Here is a 19,749-nt window from a genome sequence, read left to right on the forward strand (position 1 = left end):
GTGGGACACGCGATCAGACAACGCCGGCCTGACCCCCTGTTCACGCCAGCCAGTCCTTCATGCCGTCACAAACACACACAGACAGACAGAGTGAAAGAGGACAGAGTAAGAGCGGTCATTGTCTCTCTTTGTACGGGGCCAGAGTCAGCCTTCACTTCTCATTCTCCTTTTAGAGTCTTTGGCTGGCAGTGGGCAGCTTCTAACCCTGTGGCCTCTGGACCCTAGCAGAGGTCGGACACATAGTCAAAGTCCTTGAAGAAGTCCTGTTCCCTGCGGGCCAGGGTGCGGCGCTCGCGGGGCGGCGTGAGGGCCGGCGGCTCCGCTGTGAACTCCACGTCAAAGTTGCTGACGTCTTCTTTCCCTGCGATGGTCGGGACGAACGGTGGCCGGGCCTTCCTCTGGAGAAGAGCCTCCCAGTCCACACCCTTAAAACAACATTTACATTTAGTGACTCAACAACACGCGCTCTAGGTAGACCTCAGATTAACATGGAAAAGAAAGAGTTGACACTCACCCTAAAGAAAGGTTGTTTCTTGACATCTTCAGCGTCTTTTTCTCCAGAGCCCAGCCGTCTTTCAGGATTCCTTCTCAACAGCTGGCAGCCCGACAAAAATGAAAATGGAAGAAATACTCATTTATCATATAAATACATAATTCATACAGTAATATCAGTTAGACAAGTGATAAGATGCTAAACATGTATCACGTGTGGAGCTTATATGTGCAAAAACACAGTGGGGGAGTGTGAGTAACGCGGTAGGATTAGGTGACAGGTGAAGAAGAGTCTCACCCGTCTCATGATGCCGATGGCTTCGGTGGAGAGGAAGCGTGGGTAGCGCACTTCATCGTTCACTATGCTGTCGAAGACCTCCTCCTCATCGTCACCTGGGAACGGAGACTGAAGGAAACAGACTCGTTCATTTGCATTGCACTACATATCGTTACCTTTGTTAAATGTGTCTCCAACAGCATCAACCTCATGATATATACATTAAATATCAGTAAATAAAACCAGATTATAAGTAAGATCATAGTGCTCCTCTAACACTGGACAATTAGTGCCAGCGTTTCTATCTATCTATAAAGCAAGAAACGTCTGTCTGTGTGTATGTCTGTCTGTGTGTGTGTCTGTGGCTCGCATATCTCTCTGAGTTTTAGTCAGATCGGCATGAGCTTCTGGATATTGGATACAGCACGAAGGTGTGCATCCTTCATTGTGAAGTTTTTAGAAGTACAAAGGTGTGCAGCCTTCATCCTTCATTGTGAAGTTTTTAGAAGTAGGCTACATGCGCACACTGAAGGCCACAGTGAGAACGGAGCATGAAGTAATCTCAGAATAAACCCCGCCTCCCTCTGAAGAGCGGGACACACACAGGAGTCCGCACACAGCCCATGCACACAGCCTACTCTTACTTCCTCAACAACTCCTCACTCCTCACCTGCTCCACCTGTCCGTTTTAGTGGTAAAGACTGCACTTTACGCTATTTTCACTGTAATAATACAGCACGGGCTCGGATGCTTCCACAAAAGGTTTTATATCCGCCCAAGTCCCACACACACAGCTGACTGCTACTGACACGTTAACTAAACCGAAAGCCGGAGCGCAAGTCTCCCCCCAACACACACACACAGCTGACTGCTACTGACACGTTAACGTTAAAAAAGCTAAACCGAAAGCCCGCAATACCTAACAGTAATGGTAATGGGGTTGACCATGTTGTCATGGCGTGCAGCATAGACTCCTTTTATACACAGTGCAGCCATTTAGGCTACTACATAGGCAACTGATTGTAAGTTTGAGTGCATTGTGCAGTATGGATGGCAGTTTGCAGGGTATCAGATTGTATAGGTAACATATTCTTCTTTACGCTTCAACACTTAATTAATTACCACATTTTGTGTTTCATTTCACTTAACAAATCACATGGAATTAGTTTGTGGTTATCTTTACTGTTACACAATACACTAAGGAATGTTGCCCTACTCTATAGTAAGTTACTGATAATAACCTTTAACAGTGTAAAATTAGCCATCAATGATAGCAGCCAAATGTGCTGTCTAATATCTTTCTTTGTTTACCTGCTAAATACGGGCACTGCACTAGTAGTAAAAAACACATTTAGATTTCCCATAAAGACCATTGCCTCCAGGCCCAAGAAGGACGCTGTCTACCTTTCCTCAACAGATTTTTTTCTTGTTTTCTTTCTTTGCAGACAAAAACAAACATGTTGACACTTTCTTTTCCCTCTAAAGACATTTGTTCCTGAATCTCTGACTGAAGATCAATAGTTCAGATCAGGTTTTGAGCCAGAAAGCAATTTTCTTTTTCTTTTGCTTTACAGGATTAGTTTGACATTTTGGGAAATGTGCTTATTTCCTTTCCTGCACAGAGTTTGATGGGAAGATCGATAGCACTCTCAAATCTGTCCAGTAAACGTTACTTCTAGTTCAATCTGATGGGACATTTTCTTTGCTGGGCCCAGTGACCTCCTGCAGTCTTTGCTGGTCACATGGCAACTGTTCCTAGACAATAAATAGACAGACACATAGCAGTCCCCCCCCCCCCTTCCCCCCTCTCTTATGTTTTGTAGCTTGTTTGTGTAATCCATACAAAAAACCCAATGTGTAATCCATGAGCTTTGGAGGTGCTGGTGGGTGGATTAGCAGTTTCCACTCTTTGTGCTAAACTAAGCTAAACTAACCAGCCTCATATTTTGAGTACAGACATGCGGATGTTATCAATCTTCTCATTCAACACTGAGCAAGAAAGTAAATAAGCGTTAATGTGGTAGATGTCCGAATCTAGGCATGTAGGTTTTTCTTTTTTATTGCTTAGAAGTTTTATTTAGTCTTTGTTTCATTTGAACATGTTCAACACATTTACTATCTATCTATCTATCTATCTATCTATCTATCTATCTATCTATCTATCTATCTATCTATCTATCTATCTATCTATCTATCTATCTATCTATCTATCTATCTATCTATCTATCTATCTATCTATCTATCTATCTATCTATCTATCTATCTATCTATCTATCTAAGCATATTTGCTTGATTTTAAATAATGAGAAAACTACTCTCACTATGTATTCTTTTTTTTCTGGGGGGTGGGGCTTTTTATGCTTTTATTAGACAGTTTGGAGAGACAGAGGTGGAATTGGGCAGAGAGGGGAATGATATGCAGAGAGCGACCACGGGCCGGATTCAAACCCGTGGTCTGCTGCTTCTGAGGACTGAGCCTCAATGCACGGCCATTCTGACCACTACACCACAAGCGCCCCCATCTAACTCTGTGTTCTTACCTCACCGACCAACATCTCATAGACGAGCACCCCGAGGCCCCACCAGTCCACTGCTCTGGTGTACGATGTGTCTGTCAGCACCTCAGGGGCCAGAAACTCAGGGGTCCCACAGAATGTACTGGTCCTGTCACCGTAACCCATTCCTTTGTCAGAGAAACAAGTTTAGAGGAAAGGAAAAGGAGTTGAAAACAGAAAAGTATTGACTGTGATGTAAGCAGACATATGTCAATGCTTGGCAAAATAAGGCAAGTACACAGAGAGTTCATTACATTTAAGTTGGGGAACTTTTCCTCTTCTGGGATTGTAGAGGGCTGATATGATGAGTAATTAATGGACACTCACCTTCTTTGCAGAGCCCAAAGTCTGCTATTTTCACAAAACCCTCGGTGTCAAGCAGCAAGTTGTCCAATTTGAGATCCCTGACAAATGAAAAGAAGGGGATTGATGCCAAATATGCCAAACAGTGTTGTGAAAAGAGATGGAGCGTGTGCTGTACAGTGTAAGTACACTACAGTATGCTGCATGTGGGAAAACTCACCGATACACAATCTTATGGTCATGAAGGAACTGCAGACCCAAGACCACACAAGCTGAATAAAACCTGTCGGACAAACAACAGACATACAGACAAGAGAATAAAATATACACACGCTTATGTTATATAACTATATTTAGAATATATTGACACGTCGTACATTAATAGCTGCATGGACACAGACACAACGTTTGGAACTTTCCACACACAGAGCAGGACTCACACAGCGCGTGGCTCGGTAAAGACGTCGGCATGGATGTGCATCATGAGGTCTCCTCCTGCCGTGTACTCCATGACAAAACACACATGTTCGGGCGTTTGGAAACATGCAAATAAGTTGACCAGGAAGGGGTGGTGGGAGCCGTTGACGGTCTCAAAGATCCGCTTCTCACACATCAGACTGGAGACACACAGAGTGGGGGAGGGTGGTTTGATGACGAGACTGATTAATGCACGAGGTGTAATCATGAGGTGACTGAGCTTATTCTTGTAAATGAGACTTTTTGGTCGAGGTCACAGAGCGCTGTGCAATGAAATACAGCTACCTTTCCACTTCGTCCCTCGCCACGATGTCTCCCTTCTTCAGTGCTTTGATGGCGTATACGCTGCCTGTCCTTTTGTACTCGGACAGCAGCACCTGACAGATAGCAAAGAGTATTTTGCATGAAACATTTACATAAAATATTCTGAATGATGTTATGGTACATTTCTGATATACAGTGGAGGGAGATTTGCCTTTCGGATTAGCATTAGTTATACAGTAGTACTTTGTGAGAAAACAGATTACTTTTGTTGATCCTCTAAGGTCAAATGTTGTTAGAGTACCTTCCCAAAGTGTCCCCTGCCGAGCACCGCCATCATCTTGAAGTCCTGCAGGCAAAGTTGGCCTCTGCTGGGTCTGAGAAAGAGATTACAGGCAGATTATAGACGGTGCATGCCACGAAACATTAGGGGTGACCCCAAATAGTTGTCTTTTTCGAAGATTCAATCAAAGAATCTCACAGTCGAATGGTTGCAAAATGTGGTTATGAAACGAGGATCACTCCATTCAGGCGATATGGAGGTGGTGAATGTCTGATTGGACATAGAATGGCTTTGTCTCTCCCAATAAATCATGATACATCGCCTATCGTTGTATAAATATCAGCCTATTACAGCCCAATCACTTTTAATAAAAAATCTTATTATAAATGATAACTTTATGAACTATTAACAATCCCTTTAGTGTGTGTGAAAAACATCACTATAGTAGATTAAGTTAAAAATAAACTGTATTTGGGTGTTTCAGTCCCTTTGTCTGGGGTGTAAAAATTGAAGCCAATGTCGCAAATGAGAATATGGATCAATGAGCGGAAAAAAAATAATTCGACCAATCAGAAACAACTTTGTAAATTCTTAGTCAGGGAAATCCCTACAAAACATACCACAAGATACTGTCATATTTTAACGTGCATACTGATTCACACTATATGCTAAACCTACTTAGCATCCACAATGTGTTTTGCTATGAACAGCTATTCAAAGAATCCAGCACAGCAAAGCATTTTTCCTATTATTTAGCGACATATGTTGTAATCCACATTAATGATGACTTTGCTTTACTAGCAGGTGCTAAAACAAGTCACAACACAGGACCATATTGCACGTGGGGGTGTGTTTGTGGTGTCAAGCTGTGTTGGCCATATTGCAAAAGGATATGCTCAGGTGTGGTTTCTATGTGCATGTGTGTGTGTTGGAGAGAGATATGTCCCTGTGTGTTTGTGCACCTGTGTAAAGAGTTCTGGGAAAGCGATCTGGTTGGCTGCTCTTGAGCAGGGGCATCTGGCCTGGACAGGGGTTCAATGACCGGCGTCCGTTCCTGTGAAAAATAAAACGCAGAAACGAAAGAGGGACGGAAAAAGTTAGAACACTAGTAAAATGGAATACATCGAGGCAAAAACATCAGAAAAAATAAGAGGACAAAACGGTTCCTAACATCTGTAAGGACCTTCAGTCACAGACAGATAGACACAGACGTGGAAGCTCATCCTGCCCGGTTGCCAGATCCGCTGCTGGCCAGCTTCACTCCTCCCCTCTCCCTGTCCTCTCCACTCCCATCTCACAGCTAATTACTTCACTAAAAAACATCAGAGTAATTAATCTCATAATGCTGCGACCCCGTTGAACACACCATCTGCCACATGTCCCCTCTGACTCACTGTGTGCTCGTCTAATTCTGTGTCGCCTGCTGCTCTGGTCGCTAAAAATTCAAATTTGCTTTTTTTTTGCATTACAAAAATAAAGCACTGTACTGCCAAACCATGACACCCAAGAGCCACTAAGTAATGTAATAATTTAGAATATGAGAAATGTGTTTCTTAAAAGCAAAATAATTGTGGTAATTGTTTGATTTTTTTACATGCTTGGCTGTGTAAAATGATTCTTGCAAATTATTTTGATTTGAACAAACTATCTGCAAGACTAAGTTAATTTTTGCTAATCGCATTAACATATTTGAAAAAGCAAATCTACAGTAAATAAAAGAAGTTAACATATGAGTGATTACAGAATATAATTTATGCTGGAAATCATATCTAAAACAAAGCAAAGATGTCAAAGCTTCATTATACAAGTTGTGCTGTTCCCTTATTCTTCCATTCATTTCTTAATGTGTGGAAATGTACAGGGGTAAGGAGATACAAAATATACACAAATCTTTTTGTATTAATAATGGTGTTTTGTTAGCCCTTCAAGGCTGGGCATATTGTTTATGCATGACTAAATATAATGAAATCAATCATACAACTTAACCCAACGTTTATTAAATTTAATATAGTTCAGAAATATGACGACTGTATTTATTGGAAAATGTGAAGCACACTTTGTAAGTTTAAACATTTTCTTATGTATTTATTTAGTTTTATAAAAAAGGTTAGCAGCACTAAGCTGCAGCTTGAACCTACATTTTTTTAGGGCTTGCATTGTGTTCTGTTGTTGCAACTTTTTTCTCTTTTCTGTTATCCCAAATTTTAAGGTCAGTTTCATCTGACTCAACATTTCCTCCTCTTCTTTCTCACTCTCCCACATTATTGCCCAGATAGCTTTCTTCACACTGGGAAACTAACACAGATTTGGCCTTGATCAAATTAAAGCTCCCCTCCATCCAATTATGTCTCATTAAAGCTGTCTCCCTGAGTTTTCAGTTCTCCATTTCTACTTAATTATCCTCCCCTTTCTCTCTCTCTTTCTCTCTCTCCGGTCAGGCCCCAGCAGCACACAGTGTGGTGGCCTATGACTAGAGCATTGTTTCCAAGCCAAAGGCTGCAGGTAGGAAGTGAGCAGAACAGTAACATGATAGTGTTAAGATGACCATCTTTCCCCCCACCATCTAAAAACCCTGTCTGCTTCCTTTCCTCTTTGGCCTCTGTCCCTCTCCCTCTCTCTCTCTGTCTCTCACTCACCGAGGGAGCGGGTGTGTCCACCACATCGCTCCTGTGATCAGATTTAAGTGGAGAGTCGCCGTCCAGATTCAGCTTTTCCACTGAGATTTCTCTGCAGCGGGCACACAGACAAAAAAAGAAAACACATCTGAAATTCAATGTTGTGTGGGAAAATCATTAGTCTGTGAAAATGTTGCATGAGCAATAATACTTTGTTGAGGTATCAAGCTTTTAAAAGTAAGTAAACAGAACGATTTAACCAAAAACAAGGATGTTTCTTAATTTATATTCAGTGATTTATGTAAAAAAAAAAAAAAATTACAGGGATAACATTTCAGCCAAGATACAGACATTATCCATCACTATATTATATATATATATTATCCATATTGATCTGGTCAAAACATTGATGATTAAATTGTTATCATGGCATATTATGTGAACAGTAAATAGCTGAACAATTAAGAATAAGTATACGACTACTTTTAGCCCCAAACTTGTGAAAGTTTGCCCCTGTGGTTCAATTCTTCACTCACAACCAACTTAATGCCTCTTTTCTAACAAAAATTTACAAAAAAACAATCAACATATAAAAACTAATTATATGCAACAAAAAAAAGTTTAACCAGAGAAGCAGGCTCTATGGAACAGTTACATACCCTGTGCCATGTGTGAGTGTGCTGCTTGTGAAACTGGGTGTGTAGGCAGGTGCGTTGCTTCCACTGGGGATGGCATTCCTCAGCAGGCGGACCCATGTAGCGATGTCTACATTCATCTGACGGGCACGTAGGAAGGCTTTACCTGAGACACAAAGAGTGAAGTATAATTGGGTTGATGAAAATAAAAGCCTAACTTTATTCAGGAAAGGAAATAAAGGCTATCCATTCATGCTAAGCATCTGATGGAGAATGGTATCCTGTAGCTTTAATAATGTGAGACAGCTGAGTTGGTTCAAGGTCAGGCTAGGTTTGTATTTCCTGTAAATGTTTATAATCCCAGTTCCAGAAAATAAGTGCATGGCCATAAACAATTTATCTGCAACGGTGCTTCTCACCCACTTCTGCTTGTAACTCCTTTAAAGGCATCGCTGCAGAATGAGTCATTTTTTGCATGAAGCTCATTTTACTTGTCACAATAACCCCAATAATGTCACAGTGATGTAATCATGGTGAGCTGAGCGTGGAGACTACACATTTGTAACAGACAGGCTGCATTTCAAACTGGAAGAGGCATTTAGGAAATATAAATATCTAATGAAAAACACTGTAGTGGCACTATGGGAAATGTAAGGTTCAGTGATTCTGGACTAAAAGGCAGGATATAATAGCAGGGCTGTACAGTGCGACAGTTTTGATCGCATTTGCTACTGAAATTGATCACGTGCGATGATGAATACAAATCCATTCGCACTCCTGCGACAGGTTGCTAATGAGGAGAGGCTGTCTTTGAAACACAGAGGAGCGCTGCACAACACTGCTTAGAGGGCTCTACATTAACACTGCGGGTAAATGAGTCTTAGGCAAGTATGTTATTGAGTCCACCCTCCACTTTGATATGTGTCCTCGGGATCTGTGCTCGTGCAGCGATTCTAGGTATAAAAACTTCACCTTCGGCAATTACCGGAAGGAGACGGCACATTACCGCAGTTAAGTTAGCGCATGTACAAACAGAACATTTCCTATGCGCCTTCACATTAAAAGCCTGTTAATAGCCAAACGTGAGTTGACTTTTATTTTGAAGCCGGTAAGAACTGGAAGTTAGCGCTTTTTTCTTGCTTGAAAGGCAACTCCTTCAGCTGCAGCGAGCAGTCAACAGTAGCCTAGTCTATTTAAACAGATTTTTATATAGGCCACTAAAAAGCTACTCCCAACACATTCACAACGACCTATTTAATTTATCCTAAATTGTACCAATATGTATACTTATTTATTTAATAGGCTATGTTTAATGTTTTAAAGTTTGGTTTTAATTAACAGAAGGACATTATAATAATAATAATTCTGAATCAGCAAAAAATTGCAATTGGCAGGTTAGATTCTTTTTTCTAAATTGCAATCAGTGCACCCCTATTAATTTTTCCATAATTATTACTGCACACACTAGGATATAATATTAATTGAGAATCTCAAATGAGACCAAGATGACATGCTCAAAGGTAATTAGAGTGAAATGCAAGGGTTAAGGTTATGCAAGTTTTCGATCATACTTTGTGTGCTACCAAATTAATTTTTGTGCTACTGAATTTTTTTGCTTGCTAGCACCAGTGCTACCACCTAAAAAAATAAGCGTACAGCCCTGAATAGGCTCTGTGACTTTGATTTGGACCATTCTTCTAATAATCAGTCCCTTGCAGTGTCCCCATATATGGGCCTGAATTAGACCAGCAATAAACTATTTACCAGTGAATAAAAAAAAGTGTAGTGTATTAGTTCCGTTATAGTGTTTTGCACTTGGGTTAAGTAGCCGGCTGTGTGTGAACAGTTTAACATACTGTGCTGTTTAGAGAAGATGTTCTTCTGCCTCTGGAGTCTTCGGCCTCTCGCTATTACCGGGTTGAAGAAAGTCACCTAAGAAGAAAACAATATGTAAAAACAAACTGCATCTATAGTACGTGTATGTTAGTGTTCCATGTTGGATATTATATATGAACTTTTACATGTCACATGAACCACCATGTTTGTACCGTAGCTAGAAGCAGCACATGTTGGCTTATACTGTATGTGTATGTGTGTTGTGCGTGTTGCCTGTTTTTTGTCTGTGTTCTGCACCTCAGCCAGCAGCAGCCCCTGTGGCTCCAGTTCCAGCTTGACTCTGTGTTTTTGGTTGTCCAGGAACTCTTCTAGCTTCAGGTACTTCAGAGCACACAGGGAGCGGTGATCTCTCCAGTACACCGCAATCTCCATCTCCCTGGACTAAGCACACACACAAATCACCAGGAATGTAACATGATAGTCTGAACGCTGGTCCACCATCATCTCTTTCACAGTAAGATACAGTTCCTGATGTACATAACCCTGAATGGTTAGAAATACTGTATATGAAACTTAGCATTGTTTTTAATATCTATTTAAATTTTTTTTGAATTTGAATAATAAAAAATGGTTGAAATTCTACTTTTAAAAATATAATTTGCAACTTAAACCAAATGTTTTTCAGTAGCCTAATAGCCATACAAAAATGTCCTTTCGGTAATTAACTGTCAATATAGTTGTTTTCATTGTTAGTTGCAGTCCACCTTTCCTCCATTCCACGCATACAAGAAATAATGCAGCATGTAATAGTGTTTTACGGGTATCAGCCTCTCTGTTTACTGTAATATGGTTGCATCAGAGCAGCTGCTAATTATAACTCAACATTTTCTACTGCTGTTGTTTCACAATTCAAGAATTCACCTGGTTAAACACAGGTTGGTTTTTATTGTGGAGCAGTCATGTGAAATGCAATATATTTGTCATTAACGCTGACCGTGATCATTCATCTAAAATGCATCTACAAAATTGTTTGCAGGGAGTAATGGACCAAGAAGAAGCATCCACAGTGCTACTAGATAAGAAGAGCTGCAGGCAACAACATGCACATCTACAACCTCTTAGAAAGGTAAGCAACATTACTTTCAGCCTATTGAAAAACTAATCATTTGTGCTGCACTGAAAACAGACACACTAGTTTTTTATGCTACATTTGAAAAGTAGCCGATCCAATAGTGTTTGTCATATTAAACCCTACTCCAGTAGCCATGATGTGGTGTTGCTTTTTACAGTATATAATCAGCATGTTTGGATTTCCTTTTTTCTTTCTATCACAAACCAGTGTTTAGTTAAATAACTTTTACAGTTAACTAAGTTGATCATTGTCATTTTGCTGCAGAAAAGCCTTGATGTGTGTTAGGACATAAATCCAGCTAAAAAACAGCATGTAGCAGCTTTTCTTTTTGGACCAGTGCAATATGATCGAAAGTTTAGCATGTCAAGTCACGCTGTGACAGGCTGACAGTGTGCTGTGTCTTACTCTCTCCAGCTCTACAGTGAAGCTCTGATCCCAGGCCTGCTCTCCAACTGTTCTCCATACTGTCTGACCCACCACCGTGTTCTCCAGCTTCAGCACTGCGCTCACCTCCGCTGTAAACACACATACTGACATTTAACAAGAGCTACAATCCTTTTTGATTTACTTTCTGTGGTATTCATTATAGCCATAGAAGGTAGGTGTGTGAGGGAGGGGAAATACATTACCAATAAATACCAGAATTGTGTTCTTTAAAGGCAGACTTAGCAACATTTTAATTAAAATATAAATGATGGAGTCACACAAAATGAATCACTCTCAATGATCACTTCTGCCCCACTAGAATATGTGGTGGTTTGTTTATCTGCACAGTCCTCCTCTCTGGCTGTATTTCAAATAGTAACATTTGTTGGTATTGTTTTGTAAACAGAGGACTCAGGTCTAAGCTCCACCCAAGCTCCTCCCTGCTACTTCGCGGGCCCAGAGCACAGAGCCGAAGCCACTCCACTTCCTTGACTGGGGTTAGATTTGGTTAACTCAGTGGCTAACACACTGATATGCACTGTATGTCAAACTGGAAAGTGGTGTCCTCGAACGTGGAGGGACGGCTCCCTGTGACTCTATATTTTAATTGTTAAGTGAAATAATGTGTTTAAAAGGGGTAACAAGTAATACTCAAGTGCATACAGCAGAGGATTCCACACTATACATAAAATACACTTTGAATAACTGTTCAAAATAAGAAGGGAATGACTCACAGGAGAGCTCCTCGGTCTTGCCGGGGATCTTAAGGCTCATGCTGCTGGTGCTGCGGCTGTAGAGGCCGCTCAGTTTGAATGAGGAGCGTCCATCTCCGGGAGAGTGAGAGGGGAGAACCACAGGGTTCCCTCTGCTCCGCCCCGGGACCACCTCCAGCAGCCCCATACAGCCAAGCAGATGCACCTGAAGAGTACCTGGAAGGAAAAAAATGTCTCTTTGATATGAATAACCTTGATTTCTAAAGATCGCTGCCATAAAAAAAAACTCCATAGATTAGATTCTTCCCCTTGACAAGAAACAATGAACTAGTAAAAAAAGCACATTTCAACTATATTTCCACAGATCTGTTTGTACCTGTGAGTGGGGAGGGTTTGCTCATTGTGCTGTATTGGTTATGGACGTAGGGGGTGCTGTGGCGGGAGCTGAAAGCCGAAGAGGAGGCCAGCACCAGCTCCTCTTTGATGAGACAGGCCTTGGGATGATCCTCTGGAAGCTCCAGCAGCCTCTGCTCCAGAGAACACCGGAGGAGGTCCAGGCGCTGGGAGGACTCACTCAGGCCGCACTGAGCCTGTAAACATCAGTCAGTCAATGAGAGTTTTGTTATCTTTCTGTTCTTATTTAGTGGGGAAATTGTTTTTTTTTCAGCAGCAATACTGAAAGGGAAATGGAAAGTACAACCTCACCATTAAAATGTGCTGACATGCAACAATAACGGAGAATATGAGAATTTTACCAAAAAATCTACGAACTAAGAATCTAATTATTTTATACTGATTACTTAAAGGAAAAAATATACATTTTGGGAAACGGTTTATTTGCTTCCTTAAATATGTATTCCCTAAAGAGGTGAACTATTATATTACTATAAATATGCAGCCTATAAGGCTATCAATTGTTTGGTTTAACACAAAACTAAATATAAACATGAGTTTATATACTGTATAAGCTGTATACATGTATGTATGTATACAGAAAAGTGTTATTTGTAAAACCAAATAAATATAAATGGTTGACTTATTACAAAAATATCAATACTATAACATGTGAAACTTAATTTTTTTTTTTACATTTGCAGTCTATGTGCTTTTCTGGTGTGTATTAATGTTTAAAAAATCGTTTTAGAGCATAATTGACACGACACTAGAGCAGTGGATTGAATTTATAATAATAATAATAATAATAATAATAATAATAATAATAATAATAATAATTATTATTATTATTATTATTATTATTATTATTATTATTATTATTATTATTATTATTATTATTATTATTATTATTATTATTATTATCTGACCTCAGCCATGGCTTTTTTGTCTTGGACTTTTCCTGCCCCCAGCAGTCGCAGTATGTTCTTGGCTCCCTCGGCCATGGCGTGCTCCACACGGTAGTGATGCCACAGCTCCTCCACACGCAGCTCCGGTCCACACTCGTACGCCTTACCTGGGACACAGTGACGGTTTTAGTCAAAAACATTTGGTGTAAACAAGCTATATGTGCAAGAGAATTTACTTAAAGTCCTATTTGGAAGTCGTTGGGTGTTCTGCACGGATATATCTACATAGCATCAACATTTGATTAAAATATATTAACTAGGAGGAGAATTGAATGGGTACAATACAAAGAAACTGGTGCTTTGTAACAGTGATCCATCTTAAAGTTTGTTTGTATGGTAGGGAATTTCTTCTTTTTCCTTTCACATAAGTGTGTGTCCCGTTAGAGGGATTCTTCATTGGCTCAAATATTTACTCTTAAACCTGAAAAATAATGTTTCTTTGGCCACTTAGGAGAAGCAAAAACAAGCTGTGTATCACAAGAATGACATGTGTCATTCATATACACTCCATATATGGTGAACTTGTTGCTAACAGTTGCCATGTTTCATGTCTCGCTTTCAGTCGTGTTTCTTGAATTAAAGCTAATGGCCACGCATGGAATGTAAATCCTATACCCACCGTGTTTAGCTCTGTTTTGGTCGTCCCTAACTTATTAGAAAATATTTGCAGCTGAATATTATTCTTAATGAGTATAATGTTTCAACCAGCTTCCTGCTATGGCGGAAAACGACTGTGATGAGATTGGTGAGAATGAACCAAAATCAGAAAAGCAATGAGATGAAAAACACAAAAAATAAAAATAAAAGGCTTAATAAGAGTTGAGAGGAATTACTTTAGCTTTGAAGACAGGACTGAAGAAGAGAGTGAGGTAAACCAGACTCCTATTAGAGGCTTGAGCCTATATCAGTCAGCTCGCTGTGCTTTCTGGGATCACTGTTGCTCTTTCTGCTGCTCTTCCTTAGCTGTGTTTTAACTCCCCTGCTGATTGTCTTTTTGATTTCACTTCTCCCTGTCGTCATCTCTGACTCCGTCCTTTCAGTCTCACTCCCCTCCTGCCTCCTCTCTAACCTCTGTTAAATGAGGCATGGCTTTTAGTTGTTGCACAACATCAAGGGGAAGCAGGAAGATCAATAGGGCTCTAACCTGAGCGAGGGAGAGGGCAGTAATGGACAGCGCGCGCGCGTGTGTGAGTGTGTGTGTGTGTGTGTGTTTGACTGGAAAACTGTTCACAAACGAGGATTGATCCATTACTACCCACATCATAAAAAATGCAGTGTTTATAAGCTGAAAGAGTGCCAGGTGGGATGAAAGAAGAATTGAAAGATTAGAGAGAGGATAAAAACAAAAATAGGACAGGTACATTGGTTGTCCTCAGACTGCTCCGTGGCCTGCATGGCCTTTCGGATCTGCATGCGGATGATGTCGATCTTTGTTTTGCCGTCCTGCAGCATCTGCTGAGCCGACTGGAGCATCTTCTTGTCCTGTGGAGGGACAAAAAGTACAGGAGGAGATCAGGTAAGAGAGTAAAGGGGACACATACTACATTTTAAACAGAGGTGGGCGGCAACGGACACAGTAAAGTAGATACAGTGAATAAGACTTATGGCTGACGGTCGAGCCAGATGAATACCTTGGTACCTCCATTAAGATAGATTGGAATCATGTTCTCTGCTCCCTGTTTGACCTTCAACTCAATGTTTAGCTGTCGCTCCAAAGCTGCGATGCGGTGCTGGTTTGCCGATGTCCGACTGACCGACCCCGGAGACTGGGGAGCATCTGGGCAAGAGGAGATGTTGTTTGGTAAGAGGTATGTGTACTGTTTGTGCAGCTGTTAAAATATCATCTTTGTCCCCCTGGTAGCACAAGAAGTTACATTAACATATAACATATTTGAGGCCATAAACAACCTCCCTCCTCATCTTCCAAAATACATTGTTTCCTGCCCTTGTGGAATACACTGGCTTCATTGTATGCCAGTATGGGACAAAAAAGTCTTGCTTGAGAGGTTACCCATGGTATTGAATATTTTTTTGTTTTTCTCTTCTTTTGGTTTGTATACATTTTTCAAGGCGTTAATTCAGTTGCAAATGGGTTAAACAAGCGTGCAAATACAGGTCTGTATCCCAACCCTTACTGTTGTGTTAAGAAGCGTTATGAGAGAAAAGGTAGTAGTAATGTAAAACATGGTGGGAATTGATAAAGACGGTAATGACATTGATGGCCCATCTGTCTCACCACTTCTCTATGGTAAATATACAATACCTTTGTTGTCATCAGGGCCCTTGACCACAATGTGTGCATCCAGCTCCTGCAGCTGTGCCTGGAGGGACTCCAGCTTGCGGTTGGAGCTGCGGAGCTGCGAGTCCACCTGCTGGGCATTCTTCTTGTCAGTGGTGGCCCTGCGCAGGTTCTCCGCGCCCTCCTTGATCTTCAGCTCTTTGCGGATCTCCCTGCGGATCCTCTCGCGGTGCTCGTCCAGTCGCTGCTGCACGCTGGAGTCTGAGAAGTCAGAGTTCTGGTCCAGACCCAGCTGCTGGAGCACAGGCAGCCCGCCCGGATCACTCTGGACAAGGAGTAAAAAAGAGCAGGGACAGATGGTTAAGGAGAAGGCACAAAAGGAGAAGGATATAGTGGGAAAAGACAAGAGGGATGCAATGTGAACCTGTGACCAGGTGACCTGTGAATAATATGCAACAAATATGGAAAAGGGAAGTTAAACTATTTTTAGCCCACTGTGTATGAGGGGGATTATTCAATTTGAGTTGAAACTGAAACCGATTCAAAGGGTGACATCTCCAGCTGAGAGCCACTGAGCCGAGGTTATGAGGGATAAAGCTGCTAGAAGTCCCCTGCACAGTTCTGATGAAGTGAAGCACTGTGGGATCAATAGTGGTGAAACAGCAGCTGTGAGTGAATCCTCAACATGTGAAAGCAGCAGAGCTGAAAATGTGAGTCAAAGCAAAGGTAGCGCTTATCTGTGTGAAGAGCTGAGTGCTCACATCAGCAGATCAACACTAACCAGATGACAGCAGATGAGAACAGCATTAACACACTAAAATCAATCTGCATCCTGTTTTCTGCTGGATCTGTCACAAGTAAATATACACACAGAGTGCATGTGTATAAAAAAACTAAATTACACAATCTTGGATTATGCAATTTTTGCAATTGTCACACCAGAGCACCCAGATTTCTCAATAACAACAGGTCAGAATTGAACAGATTTCTAACCCAGAATTCATGTCTCTATATATCAAAACGTTGCTGTGATTTCCCTTCTGATAAGTGGCTTGATAGCCTAGACACACACACACACACACACACACACACACACACACACACACACACACACACACACACACACACACACACACACACACACACACACACACACACACACACACACACACACACACACACACACACACACACACAGCCCCATTTCACTGCACAATGCAGCCAGCCATGCAGCTTAGCAGATCTGATTACAACTTCTTAGGTCTCTGTGTCCATCCAGCTACATGCAGGCAGGGGCTACAGCTCTGCTCTCATTAAAGCCATAATCCATCTACAACACAATACGGTGAGGCAAGGCCCGAGCAGCCGCCCAAAACAAATGGCACAGGCCAAGGGCTTGCTGGATTTAAACTAAGGCATTAACGCAAGGTTGTATTGCACAACGTTGAAGCTACGTAACTAAGCATGTTTCACAAACAGGTGTGAAACAAAGTCATGAAGACTAATGACCAGATTCAGGACCAAGTCAAACATAAGTCTAGCATTCAAGTCAAACCAGGCAAGTCCCAAAGTTTGAGTTTTGAGTCATGTAAGTCAAATGTTAAAGAAGGTTGGAAGTTGATGCGCCTGTAACTTTCCATCTACAAGTTTTGCAACATCGCTTTCTGTTGACCACTACACCTGTTTGGTATTAAAATATCTATATTATCTGTAATATTGTTACAACTGCTACTCAGAAAAGCAACGGTAATGGTTCACTCCTGCAACCTGATTGGATGGATGCTGTCAGATTGGTTCAAAGTTCAAACAAAGTGGATCTTGCGAATTAGATGCCACTTTCCTGAAAATGGACAACATTAATTCAAGAATTGAAGGGACATTTAATATTACATACTTTTTAAAGTTTCGGCTTTGGGGAAGGTATTGAATACTTTCAAGTCAAAAGCCTAAAGTGCCAATAGGAGTTTCAAGTCTTAAGTCATCAAACGTATGATTCAAGTCTGACTTGAGTCCACATCACTGCTATTAAAACTGAAAAATTTGTTATTTTGTCAAGGAGTTTGATGTAGAGGAATCACAGAGGCAACATCTTATCTTTTGAACCAATAAAGACACTGACATAAGTGAAAGCACACAGACATGAACATTTTGGAGTAGTGCAGCATACTGTATATTTGTTATGTGTCAGGCCTAAGACGCTGTCGGTACGAGCAGCAGCGGCCACAGCTATTCAAGGCAGAAGAGAAGCAGAGGCAGTAACACACCATGAACGACAGGAAGGGAGAGTTTGTGCTGTGACGCACTCCTGCTCCACACAATACAACTTAATCCCTGGTGTTTTACAACAAAGGGCCTCTGGAGCGAGGTGTAAGACACAGCGGGGCAAAATCACCACAGCAGAATGAAAAATCAAGTGATTTGTTGTCAGACAGGGGTTTTTCTTTACAGGAAGTGAACGAGGAAGCTGACAGAACGAAGAAAGGCAATAGTAATGGATGGAAAGCAAAAAAAAAGGCGGCCATGTTGAGGCCTGATCCGCCCAGAGTTGCCTACCGAAGACTCTGTGTCACTCTGCTCACTGTGTACAGGGGAATCAACCGGTTGATCCCCTGGCAGCTCCTCCAGTACATCCCCACTGTCCATGTTTGGCCTCCTTCTGGCTTGGTTCCCGGCCCCCTACCCGTCACACACACAAACACACACTCAGCACTGACAACAGCGCCAATCAGGCAACACCGAGTGCTATTCCTGCCTCCGCAAACTCCAGGATGTCCTTCCCGCCAGGAATCAAAAGCCAGTCCAAAAACCAGAGCGAGTGAACGAGGCGGAGGAGAGGAAGAGAGAACGGCACAGACCCGAGCCCCACCTCGCTGCTTCCTGTTCTGCTCTTTGCCAGATAGTGACTGAGGCGTCATGCACTTTGTACATACACACACATTCGGGTTGTTTTGTAAGTGAGAGAGCTCACAGCTTCCTGCTACTCCAAAAGCTGAGAGAAAGGCAGTTGTGATAGATTGTGGTCATGTTAAATGGACGATATGGCCACATATACCGTATATTTGAGTGCGTGCACGTGTGAGTCTGTGTGTGTGCTTGCGAAAGTACAATAAAAAAGTGCAGTATTATATCCATTTTCTACATGCAGGTGAATTTAGAATGTAAACAGAGTAAAGGTTAAAGGCCAAAACATTCTGCAGAAAGGGATTCAACATTTAAGCATGAGCTGTACAAAAGGACAGGGCTTCATGATAAGTTATTTAATCAGCTAGCCGATCTCTCTAAACATGAACACCCAAAATACATATTACAAGGGGGATTCACTTCTTAACCAACCTAAATAATCCAAAACATAAGGCATCAGTGCATTGTGTTCTCTTATGCCCTCTCAATATAACGCAGCGCCAAGAGGAGTCAAACTGCTGAGTGGATCTTTTGGAAGCTTCCGCTAAAATGTAAAATTCACAGGGAGAGTGAGGCAACAAGCCGATTGGTCTCCTCATGAAGGAGCAGAGATCACACACACACACGGGCAGTGCTGACTGATGGCAGAGCCCGGCTTGTGTCTGATGGTTACAGACGTTTCCATCGCTGTTTGACTTCTGTCCTCCCCCTGTCAGTCAGAGACACACAGGGTCACAGGCTTATCTGACTCAGACTCTCAGCAGTGCCAGGTCACTGACCCTACGACCCCCCACTGTGTGGCAGATGGCCCTCTCCCTGGCTCCCTATCTCTATCTGTCGTACCACACTTACACAAAAACTTACACAAACACACTGTGACACACACATACACACTGTGACACACAGACACAGTGTGGCATTGAAAGAGGCACCAACACGTCTAGTTCTCCTTATTCTCCCACACTGCCATAGGGGAATAGGAAGTGAAATAACATGAAGTTGAGCCTATGCAAAACACAGACATTTTTTTTGGTTAGCAACACACTGATAAAAGACATGAATGCTCTGTGTCCCATATCAATGAGCAGGTAGGTAGTAAAATATGTCCTTACCGAGCAGCTGTGGCTGTCAGTGCTCCCTCTGTGTTTTGGACCAGTGGCTGCAGAGAAAGTAGCCCCCATGCATCCATACCGTCTCACCTTTCCAAATATGGCTGCACTGTCATTAATAACTCCACAGTAAC

At 41.7% G+C, this 19,749-nt stretch overlaps 1 protein-coding gene across 1 annotated transcript; it reads right to left on the minus strand.

The window, feature by feature from the left end:
• Positions 1-220: 220 nt before the first annotated feature.
• On the minus strand, positions 221-18,396 carry LOC307262873 (serine/threonine-protein kinase N1-like). The gene is made up of 22 exons (XM_080043879.1): positions 18,159-18,396; positions 15,630-15,930; positions 14,998-15,143; positions 14,728-14,848; positions 13,328-13,473; positions 12,382-12,595; positions 12,027-12,221; positions 11,272-11,381; positions 10,032-10,175; positions 9,755-9,830; positions 7,923-8,064; positions 7,285-7,375; positions 5,611-5,702; positions 4,670-4,742; positions 4,390-4,481; positions 4,068-4,244; positions 3,848-3,910; positions 3,652-3,728; positions 3,310-3,452; positions 791-898; positions 515-595; positions 221-425 (listed from the first exon to the last, which is right to left on the minus strand). The coding sequence occupies exons 1-22, from the start codon at positions 18,246-18,248 to the stop codon at positions 222-224; spliced, it is 2,886 nt and encodes a 961-aa protein (XP_079900005.1). The 5' UTR covers positions 18,249-18,396; the 3' UTR covers position 221.
• Positions 18,397-19,749: the final 1,353 nt, after the last annotated feature.

Source organism: Ammodytes marinus (genome assembly GCF_949987685.1).
Source record: "Ammodytes marinus genome assembly, chromosome: 16".
In the NCBI taxonomy this organism is placed as follows: domain Eukaryota; kingdom Metazoa; phylum Chordata; class Actinopteri; order Uranoscopiformes; family Ammodytidae; genus Ammodytes; species Ammodytes marinus.